Here is a 14,556-nt window from a genome sequence, read left to right as displayed (position 1 = left end):
TTGCTGTTTCTCGAACGCGATATGTACGAAGCAATGAATAATAACTTGTTTCACAATACAAAATTATAGCTCTGTACAACCTGAACCTTATGAGGAAAAGGGTGTTTGAAGCCAATAACATTAATGGCACATTTGAAAACCAATGGGAATGTCGGAGCCTACTTGCTTGACCAACCATAAGGGTCCGCCACGTTCGCTTTTTAACCAATGCAAAGTGACAGCTGCGATCAATGGTCACTTCAAGTTATGCCTCTGATGTGAGTAGACACTCAGACTTGAAGCCCGACGTGCACTTATAAATCATGCTCGCCTTGGTGAGAAACATCTGGGATGCTGTCGACCTTCTAACTTGCTTTTTACTTATATTTTGTATGGGGACTCTGGAAATTCATGGGCAGCAGGGTGAGCTGTTTATGACTTTCATGATACTACAAAACTTTTTTGCTGTCACTTAGTCTAAGCCAGCCAGGTTTCAAGCGTTACAGTACTGAATTGCAGTAACCTTAAGTATTTTAATGCAGTATTAACCCTTAAGCATGGTTTCAGAATCCTGAACATTCTTTATGAGTAAGTGTAGTTTTCTTTGGGATCACCTGACAGTAAGCAAAGCAATCAAATGACGTGTAAATACTGTATATTACAACAGTTCTGTATTGAGGACAACGGCAGGACAACAGAGTGTCAAAAATAATTGTAAAATATGTGATCATGAAACTGATGTATAGTTGATCTTTTTCTAAACACACACTGCAGTTTTTATGTTTGGAAATGTGGAAAATCCACTTGCTAAGTGAATGATTTTGCATTTATTTGTAATGTAAGATGTTTTGTGGTAGGTATGTTGAACAAATTATAAAGAGAGTTGTAAGGTGTTTCATACCCCTATTGCACCAGTGTACACTACTCAAAAGTGTTGATATAAAAATGAACTATGAAATATAAGAGGTGCAGTCATATAATATTATCTAAATGATCATCTGCTGGTCTCTGCATGGTTGGTACATGTAAAGATGCAGTCTCGTGGCCCTTAGACCTAATAGTGATTGATGTGCTGACAGGAATGCATTATACAGTTGTGTAACTAACTGTGAGACATGTGTTTGGACCAGCAGGTAGTGTAGTGGTCATTGTTGTTGTCTTGCATTCTTAAGGTTCTTGGCTGGAACCCTTATTTTGCTGTAATCTTCTTGATCAAGGTATTGTGCTTTTACTCTGAACCCGATACAAGAACACGCTACTGTATAAGTGGGTAAATGATTGTAAAGTTGCTACACTAAGTCATGTTGGATAAAGACGTCCAGTATATCAATAGAGATTAATACAGAGGTAAATTGAAAAGTATCCACAATAACTATTTTTTTACTTATTGTATGCTTCTGTATGTATTCAGTAATTTACAGTAATCTCTACAAATGGGAAAAAAAGTTTAAACTCTTCCACACCATTTTGTTCCACGAAGGTTTCTTACATATCCTTGCATCTGTTTAAAAGGCCAGAACATACTATTTATTTTCTACTGCTTTGTTATGGCTTTTTCTGTTTTTTGAGAATGCTTTTTTTTGTTCTGCTTGTGTGGGATCTTGAGTTCAGCAAACAAAGTATTTCTAGATCAGGGGAGTATCTTGTGTTTCCACTAAGTTAGTGTCATGGAGAGCCCTTGGACAGGGCTTTTGGTGTCTTGCTTTTTTGCTGCACTAGTCTTGTTGCACATTCACAGCAGATCATGTTCAGTGTGTGCACAATTCTTTTTATGATTTGTGTCACATATCCCAATCACTGCGGGGAAACGTTTGTTTCACAAGCTGAAGTGTTTCCTCATTCTCCAAGTTTGTCCATCAAGGGTGCTGGGTGTCTGCGTGTCGGGACATGGTATACAGCTGGACATTTAATAAATCAACACTGCATCGTGCCCAGGATTTCTAGTAACACTTCCACAGCAGTAAACGGCAGCACTGGGAACTGAATAACATTCGGATCCATGTCCCATATTTACATTTATCTATTCTAGAGGCGGGGTGCGATGGTGCAGTGGGTTGGACCGCAGTCCTGCTCTCCGGTGGGTCTGGGGTTCGAGTCCCGCTTGGGGTGCCTTGCGACGGACTGGCGTCCCATCCTGGGTGTGTCCCCTCCCCCTCCGGCCTTACACCCTGTGTTACCGGGTAGGCTCCGGTTCCTTGTGACCCCGTATGGGACAAGCGGTTCTGAAAATGTGTGTGTATTCTAGAGGCTTTTCTCTAAAGTGATGAACATCTCAGAGAAAAAATACAAAGAGGGCAGTACATCAACAGATGGAGAGATTTGGATGCAGACACATGATTCTAGAATACAGTCAGTTTTCACCATATGAACCAGTATATATCACACGAGCAGCTGCGTAAAGTTTTATCCATTATTTAACACATTTACAAAAAATTATTAAACATAAACACACATTAATCATGCATGTATTAGATCAGGGGAGAAATGATTTCAAAAGAGGTGAGTTTTGAGACACTTCTTAAATTTAGACAAATTCAGGGGTTCTTGTACATATGGAGGAGCAGATCTGTTAGTGACTGTCCTCCCTCAAGAGGCTGGCTTGTTATTCTTGACAAATACATAACTTTAGTACAGGCTTTGGTGAAAATTACAGTTGCTCCAGCCTATCACTCCTGGAAAAATGTGCGTTAGCCTCTACCAGGAGCAGTAGAATGACAGACAAGAGCTCTGGGCTAGACTCTGTCAGCGGTGTCCTGGGCAGTCCCCAGTGACCCATAGACACATCATCAGCCCAGCCAGTGTGGTTGTGGTCAAGCTGCAGACCTGTCTGTGTTTAATGACACAGGGCCCAAAGCCCCTTGCTGCACTGCAGAAAGGCATGGAAATCCACAATAATGGGACAGCTCAAAGACTTTGCTGGTGGACACAATGCTATGCACATTGGGGAAGAGAGCATGTGAATTACCTTTGTCACATTTTCAGGCAGAGAGGAATGATGCAGAAAGCACTTGGCAGTGAATCAGCGCACTCTTGTTTACCCAACTGCTCAGTGCAAAGGCATTTTTTCCAGTCATGCAGAAGACCTCTGGCTAAACAGGCAATTATGTCTAAATATCGTCTACATTTTTTTCCAAACTCTCTGATTCTGGGGAAAAAAAAATAAAATAAATTTTCTCCAAACTCTCTCTGATTCCGAAACTATCAATCAATTTCATTGATTTCACCAAAGCATTTGACAGTGTCGACTGTGAGACCCTGTGGAAAATTGCCCACAAATATGGCATCCCAGAACGCTTTGTTGCCTTGTTCCGCAGCTTATACTACAACTCTAGTTATTATGTCCGCACTGATGATGACGTCACTGAGTTCTTCACCATCAAAACTGGTGTCCGACAAGGATGCATACTGTCTTCACTCCTATTCCTGATTACAATTGACTTCATCTTAAGAAGATCCATCGATACTCAAATATTAGGGCTTTCATGGAGACAGGAGACAAGACTTGCTGATTTAGATTTTGCTGATGACATTGCTCTTCTTGCCCCGACACAAAAAGAACTGGTGACACAAACCTTACTACTAAAACAAACGGCAGCCCAGGTTGGACTTCAGATTAGCAGCAAAAAAACCAAAGTTATGCCGATTGGATATGCGCGAGCAAATATACCAGTTACTATTGACCAACACCAGATTGAGGAGGCTGATAACTTCACACACCTAGGGAGCGTCCTGACTACAGATGGAGATGCAACACACGACGTCCAATGTCGCATTGGAAAGGCAACTGCAGTCTTCCAATGCCTGAAACTGATATGGCGCACTAGCACAATCAGTTTACAAACACAAATACGACTTCTCCATGCCATCATTGTCCCAACAGTGATATACGCCTGTGAGACATGGAAGATGACAAAGAACATCATCCGACGGATAAATGTCTTCCAACAATGATGCCTTCGTCGAATCCTAGGCATCTCTTATCGAGAACATATCACAAACCAAGAAGTCCATCAACAAACATGCACGCGCCCGCTGTCGGAAACCATGGCTGAACAACGCTTCCGATTCGCAGGTCATGTCTTACGCCAACCACTAACCCAACTCCCAAGGACAGCCATGAACTGGATTCCATATAAGAGGAAGCGAAAACCAGGACGTCCAAAGATCACATGGAAAAAGACCTTCATTGAAGACCTAACGGCCTTCAACCTGTCATGGGATGAAGCCGAGGCTGCTGCAATTGATCGAGTATGATGGAGAGCACTTACTGCCCAATGCGCCGAACAGTGTGGGAGGATCTAAGTCTTTGATTCCTCTGAGCAGGACTGAGGCCTCCCCCTATGGGCATACTGAACATGCATTGACCAAGGGTCTGAGAAAGAGGCAGTTGCACAGGAAAATGCCAATTAATTCTTTACCAGATCTTCAGCTTATGAATGTGCCCATGTGGCAGGGGTGACAGAGAAGCACCATGTGCCAAAGGTTCACTCTCGGGTGTCCTGTGAGATGCTGGTGTGTGCTTGTGAGGGCCTGCCCTGTGGCACTTCTAACTAGAAGCTGAGGGATACTGAAAGTCTTCAGCTCCTGTGACGCAGATGTCACTTGCAGCCTTTGACATTCACAGATTTATTTGTGTATTCTTAGGGTTTGCCATTTTTATCAGTTCTCTGGAATGACGATTATGGCTGATTCATTCAGGTCATTGCGGGAGAGCAGATGAAACACTACCTCAACATGGCATTGATGTTAGACACTGCTGCACTGTTGCTGTTTCTTGAGTGTGAGCTGGGGAGGGCACTCTGCCTTGTTGCTCTATGAGAAGTCCTGATGGAGCAGCGAACCAAGACCACGGCTGGGACTGGATCATTGGCGAGCTGTGACACAAGGGATACGCAAGCGGAACACACTGGAGTGGTTATCGCAGGGAGCATTGTCATTGCCCTGCAGCAGCATGATTTCTGCAGCATACCCACTTCCTAGAGGGGGCCATGGGATGGGAGTGGGCGGAGGCAGGAGGGGCCCCTTTGCTCAATGATTGAGTATCCCCTATCCCACAGCCACTGAAAGGTTGGTCTTGCTTCCCCCTGACTGTGGTACAAATTTTCAGTTTGTGGCTCATGGCTGCAGCTCTGGTGTTTCCAGGAAATTTCACGGGATTTTGAAGGAGGGCAGTAGGGGTCGGCACAGGAAAGGACAGGCCAAGAGAATGCTGTGACAGACCAAAGTAACCAGAAAGGGCCAGTTCTGGTAGATACTTTTCTCCCAAGTTATGAACAACAAACAGTAACAGAGCAAACACCCCTACTAGTGTGGTCATGTGAAGATGAACTGTATTTAGAGAAGTCACTGAGCTTCAGCAATGTGGAAGAATAAGTGGCTCTTTTTAATGCAATGTGGTTTTGCATGTATTCAAAGTAGCCCACGATGAACCACTTTAACCACGAGTTCTTTCCCAGGTGGTGGCTGTGGACACACACTGATGGGTACCCAGAGTGGAACCCTGGCCTCACGCAACTTCCCCAACACCTACCCCAATGGCACTCGGTGTGAGTGGAGACTGCAAGTTCCGCAGGAACGCACACTGTGGTTGGCTTTCGGTGACTTTGACCTAGAGCTAACCCCTGGCTGCAAGCAGGGCTCCCTGACCATCATCCCAGGCAACGCAGCACCCAGCATAGGTGAGACAATCGGTGTGTGGAGGCGGGGGTTCTACAGCAACAGGGAGTGTGCTGACACTGCGGGATGAGTTGTGTGCATGCATGTGAGTATGTGACTGCGTATGTGTGTGTGCACCTGTCTGAGATAGGTGTCTCACAGTCCTGTGGTCAGATGCAAACAAATCACCTGTACATATACTGCAGACTCAATATAACACAGGTGGGTACTGGAAACTAAGATACTGGATTGTACTGTGATTGCGCTGTGAGTGAGTCTGGTATACGGCACTCATCAAACGACATGTAATGAATGCTGACACCATGGCCCTACCAGCTAGAAATGACTGTGTAAACAGGTGGAAAAAGGAAAAAAGAATACAGCAGTTAAACAATGTTTTCTTTTAAAATTTTCAGCAAAAATTATCAATATGCACTGGCAAGTGCAAGTGACATATGACTGCAACTGAACCAGAAGTTCATTTATTTGCACATTAGGTACTGCTGCTATTTTATAGTGCCTAAGCTATGTGGGTGTGGGTTTAAATCCAGCTCAGTCTCTGTAGAGTTTGCATGTTGTTTCCTGTATTTGCATGAATATTCTTTGTGTGCTCTGGTTTTCTTCCCACAGTCCAAAAACATGGGTTTCAGGTGAATTGCTGAATGCCCATAGTGTGTGTGTGTGTGTGTGTGTGTGTGTGTGTGTGTGTGTGTGTGTGTGTGTGTGTGTGTGTGAGAGAGAGAGAGAGAGACTACCCTGTGATGGACTGGAATCCCATCCAAGGCATACCCTTCCTAACCTTGCGCCCAGTGGTTTCAAGTAAGGCTCCAAAGAGCCATGACCCTGACAGAGACAAGTGATTAATGAAAGTGGATGAGAATTAAAATACATAGTCTCTTGTTTAACACTGTTTAGTCTTTTAAACATGTGCAACAAAGTGCAGTCAGTGACCACTATGGTGTGAGATGAGTCAACAGGTCTTACCCTCCTGTTTTGTTTTATTGTCTTACTGTCAGCTAAGTTTGACCAGAAATGCAGGTTGCTTTTGGTCAGCCAAAGACAGCAAATTCTGAAAGAAGACTGGTGAAGAAAGACACAGTTAAAAATCTTTTTAAAAATCCTGTAAATGTTTGTATCTTTAAAACTTCACAGCTGGAATGTGATGTTACATGATGACCCAGTGTATAGAATATGGACCACATAGTAAGAGTCGCCTTGTATCATCTCTACTTTGTACTGGGTGGCATGGTGGCACAGCAAGTAGAGCTGCTGTCTCACAGCACCTGGGTGGTGCGAGAGAACGTGGGTTTGATCCCTTCTCAGCCTGTGTGGAGTTTGCATGTTCTCCCCATGTCTGCGTGGGTTTCTACTGGGTGCTCCGGTTTCCTCCCACAGTCCAAAGACATACTGTTCAGGTTCCCTCATAGTGTGAGTGACACAGAGAGAGTGTGTTTCACTGATGTATGGATGAGTGACCAATTGTAAGTTGTGTATCTAGCAGTGTAAGTCACCTTGGTGAATAAGGTGTGTGGGCTGGTAACACTACATAGTATCCATTGTAAGTCGCTTTGGAGAAAAGCATCTGCTAAGTGAATAAATGTAAAATGTAAATGTATTGAACTGTGATCAGTGAGTAAGCCCCCCCTCGCCATGCCTGTAGCACCACCCTCTGGAATGGCAGCCCCCCCAGTGCCATGCCACACCCTCACTGCCACACACCCACCCTCATCCTCTTACACACTGCTTTGTGCAGCCAGGTCACTTGGAGGTCTGGACCAAGGCCTCTGAGAATTTGGAGAATGTATAAACACACATTTTAAGTTTACTCATTGAGCAGACGCTTTTCTCCAAACTGATTTTCGATGTTAAGTTATTTACAGTGATCAGCTGGGCTATTTTTACTGAAGCAATTTTAGGGAAAATAGTTTCCTGAAAGATACTGCAGCTGGAGTTGGGATTCCAACCTTTGGATCCAAGGCAGCAGCTTTAGTCCTAATCACTATGCTACTAGCTGCCTGAGCAAACTTAGAGCTCATGCTAAAGATACAAGGCAGAGAAGAAGAGAAGGGAGCAATCTGAAGAAGTAAGTGCCACACGCAAGATGCCTTTCAATGTGGGCACAGGTTAGAGGAGCAGTCCAAGCCCCACTTAAATATTTTAAATGTTGTTCACAAACTCCTCCACAATGATATCACTTTGAATAGCGGAGGTATCAACATGGCAGCATGTTTCTGTGTCACTTTTATAGAAAAGACTATTCTTATGTTCATAAACAAGCTTATTGTCTTTAAGGATGCAGTGGAGCAGCTGTAGATCCAGCAGCCCTCAGATCTTCAGGCAGCTCAGTTCCTCACAAGTGTATCATAGCAGAGAGTGGTGTTCATGAACTTGGCAAAAGAACATCACTATGTTAAAAGAGTTGTTCCTATTTGATAATATATACTCACTTTTGGCAGCATGTTGCATTTACATTTTTATTTTATTCACATTTAATCCATGGGTGGCATAGTGGTGGAGCGAGTTGGACTGGCATCTCACAGTGCCTGGTAATGTAGGTTCAATCCCCGCTCAGTCTGTGTGGGGTTTCCATGTTCTCCCTGAGTCTGTGTAGGTTTCATCTGCCTGCTCTGGCTTCCTCCCACAGATCAGATTGTGTATCGTGTAATATGTTTTGCTTTGTTGCACCTGCTGATATTGTTGAAAATTTCATTTGCTGGGAATGCATGACAAATAATGACTTCGTGTGGAAAGTCCATGATTTAGAAGGGTGCATTAAGAATTTGATTTCTATTCAAGTGACGGAGAGCTAGCTGGGCTCAGTGTGTCCCAATGCCTCAGTGGTCTCAAACTCAGCGTCGACACTTACAGACCCTAGTACAGTTAATGAGAAGCCAGGTACCCCGGACCACTCTCATGGCGACTGGGCTGGAATAAGTCAAGTAAGGCTAAGCCTAAGCCACAGGCTCTGTCCGAACCTAAAATAGATATTCCGCTCTAAGCATTTTGCATGCTGAGCTTGAAAATAATAATAGTAATGTGCTTATTTTGGGAGTTTCAGTTGTTTGAAATGTTAAGGTTCAGGGCCTTGGGAATTGAAGTGTAAAAGTGAAGTGTTTCCCACACACACGTGTCCGACATCAAGGCTCGTGTCAGTTCTCTGGTCGATAATGCAGTGTCTACGAGTACAGTATATAACACCAGTACTGAAATCATTGCATTGGTTCCCGGTTACACTTAGAGTTGATTATAAGATCCTACTTCTAACCTATAAGGCAGTACATAGCATTGCTCTTATAGTGTTGGATGTGGCCCATAGTGCTCTTATAGTGTTGGAGTGACCCATTGTAAGTAGTGTATCTAGCAGTGTAAGTCACCTTGGTGAATAAGGTATATAGGCTAGTAACACTACATATTTATCCCTTGTAAGTCGCTTTGGAGAAAAGCGTCCGCTAATTGAATAAATGTAAATGTAGTGTTAAAATTTAGTAGTCATAGAAATTGTTAAGCATGGTAACTGGTAATATTTTTGTACTGGGTTTAAGGCTGTACTCTGTGCTGTAGAATGTAAGACCATTACATGAGAAGCAGGCTGTACCACGCAACCAGGTCAGAGGTTATCTGATAAAGGCAAGCTGTGTACACTAAGAGCATGTCATAAAGGGCCGGTGGTCCTGCCTTGCCTGGAGTGAATTCAGTTTAAGGTAAGCTGCATGATGAGGCTTGGATGATTCAGCTTCAGAGTGAGGGGTTTTGAGAACAAAAGAAGCTGAAAGTTATTAGGCAAATAAGGCAGGAAAGCATTGAACACACCTGTTTTAATGCCCTGTAATGAATTATGTATAAGCTTGGCAAATAAAAGCAGGTAATAAGATATTTACAGACACACACACACTTTCTGAACTGCTTGTCCCATACGGGGTCGTGGGGAACCGGAGCCTAACCCAGCAACTCAGGGCGTAAGGCTGGAGGGGGAGGGGACACACCCGGGAGGGGACGCCAGTCCGTCGCAAGGCACCCCAAGTGGGACTCGAACCCTAGACCCACTGGAGAGCAGGACCCGGTCCAACCCACTGTACCACCACACCCCCCCCCCAAGATCTTTACATTTATTCATTTAGCAGATGTTTTTCTCCAAAGCGACGTACATCTGGGAGAATACAATTTGTGCATGACATTACAAGAAAGAGACATAGTTGCAGACGTATGATTCTCAAGTAAAGTTACTTTCCACTATATGCAGCAATGTTCATCACGCAAGTAGCTGCATAAAACTCAGTAGATTATTCCTGATCACCTTCTGACAATATTTTTTTTTTTTTTTTTTTTTTTTTTTTTTTTTTTTAAAGATACACAAACATTTACATACAATGCAGCAGTAGCGGCTGTGTAAAGGATTATCTGGGCATGATCATAAAGTTAGGATGCATGAACATTTACACCTTACATGAGTTTAAGAGATCATGGGTGAAGTGAGTCTAGAAGAGGTGAGTTTTCAGACCCTTTTTAAATGTGGATAGAGTTTCAGCAGTTCTGAGTGAGCGGGGGAGGTCGTTCCATCACAATGGAGCCAGAACCGAAAACCTCCGTGACTTACCTTTCGTGCATGGGACCGCCAAGCGGGTGGAAATACATTTACATTTATTCACTTGGTAGATGCTTTTCTCCAAAGTGACTTACAATGGATACTATGCAGTGTTACCAAATAGAAGAGCGAAGCTGTCTGGTTGGTGTGTAACAGTTGATCAAGTCTTGTAAATAGCTAGGAGTAGTTCTATTCATGCATTTGTTGGTAACAAGGGTGTTAAATTTGATCCAGGCAGCTATAAGAAGCCAGTGCAGAGAAACGAGTAGAAGAGATGCATAGGAATGCTTCAGCAAGTCAAACACATCTCCGGAATCAGCATTCTGTATCAGCTGTAGAGGTTTGATGGCAGAAGCGGGAAGGCCACACAAAAGTTGCAGTAGTACAGACGAGATGTCACCATGGCCTGGACAAGTAGTTGGGCAGAGGCACTTTTGATTTTTATATTCCAAGATGGTGTTTTCATTCATTGGATGTGGGTTTCCTTAAAGTACCTGTGATCAATAAGATCTTGGTAGGAGGGCTTCTCTTTAGCTACAGAGCACCTAAACTCTGGAATAGTCTACCAGTTACTCTTAGAAATGCCCCGTCTGTCTCAGCCTTTAAATCCAGGCTAAAGACTTACATGTACACTCGGGTATATCACTAAGCAGTGTAATTCCAGTTGGGTTTTTTCCCTTCTGTATTAATCTCTAATTTCTTTAAGTCATCATTTGCCAACATTTTCTTTCTTGTTGAGCATTGTTTCCCTATGATAAGACCTGAGGAGGCCAGCCAGCCGTCATACCATCACCCCATGCTGACTAAAGCTGATGACCAGTGGCCAAGATGGACGAGATGCACCTATGTGAACTGGAACATCAAGTTAACAGTCGGCTACAATGTTATTAGTTGTTAATTGATTTTAAAGTGTGTTTTTTTTTTTTTTAAATTTAGAATGCCCAGGAGGGGTGGGCAGCAATTGGCACTTGAACCCCTAGAGGTTTTTTTTCCTCCTTTGAGTTTCAGTTGGGAGTTTTTTGTTCCTTTCCTTTGTGGCCATTAGGCATACTTATAGCTTTAATAACTTCATTGATAATGTATTACTCTAGTATAGCGTATAATGAATAAAACATGCAGTTCAGTTGGATTGGTGATGCGAAATTGCACATTGTGTGTGTAGTTACCCAGCAATGGACTGGTGTCCTGTATAGGGTATACCTCCCTCAGCCTTGCACCCAATGATTTTGGGATAGGCTCTGCATGACCATGACCCTGTTTTGGACAAAGTTATTGAAATTGTATGGAGGAATGTTACCTATATGCTTTTCTCCAAAGTCACTTACACTGCTAAATTAAATGCACTGGTATAATCATTTGTAGAGTAAAAATTGCACAACTATATCAATTCACGGTAAGTACCTTGCTTAGAGGCACTACAGCAGGAGGTTTGAACCTGGGTCGTTCAAGGCTAAGAGAGCATCTCTAACCACTATGCCACCTGGTACCCTAGCTGCCCCCCCCCCCCCAAATTTATCCAGCTAATAGATGGTCAAAAAGTCTTCAGGTGTGAAAAATGAATTATATTTTTGATAAATTGTTTGAGCTCCAAGGGGGGTGCGGTGGTGCAGTGGGTCTGGGGTTCGAGTCCCGCTTGGGGTGCCTTGCGACGGACTGGTGTCCCGTCCTGGGTGTGTTCCCTCCCCCTCCAGCCTTACGCCCTGAGTTGCTGGGTTAGGCTCCGGTTCCCCATGACCCTGTATGGGACAAGCGGTTCAGAAAGTGTGTGTGTGTGTGTGAGCTCCAGTCTTTTATAAAGTAACGATAAATAGTCTGATTTGCTGAAATCCTCATACATCTTATGTTTACAGCGTGCGGAGAGAGCAAAGCTGGATCTTAGCAGCCCTTCTCTAACAATGTGCCACCCTTCTCTCCCATGTCTCTTGCAGGCCCACTGTGTGGGCAGCTCAATGCCACCTGGAGGAGACTAGCACTCAAGAGCAGCGAGGCGACCGTGCTCTTCATCACAGGCACGCACCGCTCCGGGCGTGGATTCCTGCTCTCTTATGCCACTGACCAGCAGCCAGGTACTGCCCTGGGAGCTGTAAGGCCAGGATGGGTTCTGGGATTGGAGACAAAGGTATAACACTGGATAAATATCTTTGAATGACTTTGCATAGTTTCTGTACCAGTAATGGCTTGCAAGAATATATATTTCCTGTTAATAGATCAGGCAAAGAGTGGGTCCAAAAGACATGGGTTTAAAACCTTTATTGAATGCTATGAAAGGGATTCAATAGCTGTCAGGTACAGAGGGAGCTCATCCTACTACATCAGAAGCTGAGAATCTACAGCCTCTTGATTTGGGTGTTGTAACATGTAGGCAGATCCTGCAGATGTTATATAGGAGGTAATAATTGCTCAAAATATGTAATCCTGTTCCGTGAGCAGCACCTTGGTCCTTAGGTGGACCAAGTGGTTGGAGAGGATTGATGGAATACCCACAGCATAGACCAGTTGTGGGTTGTCACTGGTAATAGTTATTGATTGTTAGTTTTACCATCCTCTGTATGACTCAACTGCGTGTTACAGGAGTGTGTTTATCTGCAAAAACTTTACTTTAAATTACACTGGCCTAACCCCCCTAGTTTAATTTTCTAATGAAAAAATGGTTGAAAAGGAGAACAGACATCACTTATGGACTTAGAAAAGTGTCTCAGGTTCAGAACAGAACAATGCATATGTGTTTCATCTGTATCCCTTCCTCATGTGCACCGCATTGCTACTTTCATGCGTGGGCATTTGTGAACATGTGATGCACAAGGAGAGGAAAACTAGGAAAAGTGTTTTGAAGGAACTTTGTTGGCTTAGAAAAAGGAAAACAAATGAAAAAATAATATATTTTGTTGTAAAGCCCTCACAAATGACATGGAAGTGTGTGTGTGTGTGTGTGTGTGTGTGTGTGTGTGTGTGTGTGTGTGTGTGTGTGTGCGCTTATGTGGTTGTCTAGGTGTTTGAGGGGAACTCGGATGGCTCCCAGGATGTGCTGAACACCCTGATTCCCTCGGTGGTGGCACAGTACCTCCTTCTGCGGCCACAGGAGTGGCACAACCGGGCAGCGGCGCACATCCAGGTTCTGGGCTGTCGTCTCATCCAGCCGTGCACCGGTGAGGCTCCCTCAAGCACACGCTGCACACTGACTCACTATTTTCTTCTGGGCAGGCCACTGTGAAGTTCAAGCATGCCATACCATACCATAGTATACCATACTAGGTACATACTTCCAGCACACAGGGGGCTCTTAGTTCATGCTTGTAAGAACATTTTTGTGGATTTATCACAAATTCTCAGAGCTACATGAATATGATGGTTCTGGTACATTCTATTCTCACTGCCAAGTTCTGGAAAAACTGGAGTATGAAACAAATATAGAATATTATCATGAAGTGTGAGAAAACATTGATAGTACAGTTCACATCACTGGACTAATAGAGGAAGGAGTTAATTCCAATGTACCTTACACATTATCAGTTTAAGAGAATACAGTTCTGCAATCTTCTCATGCTCCTTCTTTCTTATATTGCTGTCACTTGGGATTGCCACATCTATCACAATTGCCCTCTTCTCCTCTTTGTCGACCAACACTATGTCTGGTTGGTTGGCCAGCAACTGCTTGTCAGTCTGGAACTTGAAGTCCCACAGGACCTTAGCTCTGCTGTCTTCAACCACCTTTGGCAGTGTCTCCTATTTGGACTTGGGGACTTCCAGTCCGTATTTTGCACAGATGTTCCTGTACACTATCCCAGCCACTTGGTTATGCCTCTCAGTGTACGCTGTCCCAGCTTGCATCTTACACCCTGCTACTGTGTGCTCGACTGTTTCAAGGGCACCTTTGCACACCCTGCACCTTGGGTCCTGTCCGCTATGGTGCTTAGAGCTTGTTCTTGTGCTGCCATGATCAGAGCCTCTGTGCTGTCCTTCAGGCTGGCCTTTTTCAGCTACTGGTAGGATTTCTTAATTTAGCCTCTCCCTCCATCTGTCGATAGTAGAGCCCATGGAGGGGCTTGGTCTTCCATGATGTCTCCTCTTCTTCCTCATCACCCTCTGTCTTCTGCTGTCTGAGGTATTCACTGAGCAGTTTGTCCTGGGGGGCCATCTTCCTGATGTATGCTTGGATGCTCCATGTTTCATCCTAGATAGTGGCACTGACACTCACTAACCCTCAGCCCCCCTCTTTTTGCTTATTGTACAGTCTCAGGGTGCTGGACTTTGGGTGTAACCCTCCGTGCATCGTGAGGAATTTCCATGTCTTGATATCTGTGGCATCTATCTCCTCCTGTGGTTCCAGCTGGGTATCTAAT

General features: G+C 44.1%; 1 protein-coding gene across 1 annotated transcript in view; it reads left to right on the top strand.

Moving 5' to 3' along the window:
• The first annotated feature begins 276 nt into the window (after window positions 1-276).
• LOC108942637 (discoidin, CUB and LCCL domain-containing protein 1-like) overlaps window positions 277-14,556 on the top strand; it is a 22,394-nt gene continuing 8,114 nt past the window's right edge. Inside the window, exons 1-4 of the mRNA XM_018766100.2 lie at window positions 277-402; window positions 5,436-5,657; window positions 12,145-12,299; window positions 13,206-13,362. Coding sequence (XP_018621616.2) covers window positions 303-402; window positions 5,436-5,657; window positions 12,145-12,299; window positions 13,206-13,362 — 634 coding nt within the window. The 5' untranslated portion in view covers window positions 277-302. The remainder of the gene's footprint in view (window positions 403-5,435; window positions 5,658-12,144; window positions 12,300-13,205; window positions 13,363-14,556) is intronic.

The sequence above is a fragment of the Scleropages formosus genome, chromosome 8, assembly GCF_900964775.1.
Source record: "Scleropages formosus chromosome 8, fSclFor1.1, whole genome shotgun sequence".
Classification (NCBI taxonomy): Eukaryota; Metazoa; Chordata; class Actinopteri; order Osteoglossiformes; family Osteoglossidae; genus Scleropages; species Scleropages formosus.
Note: the sequence above shows the minus strand (reverse complement) of the source record. Positions and strands in the feature narration are given on the sequence as shown.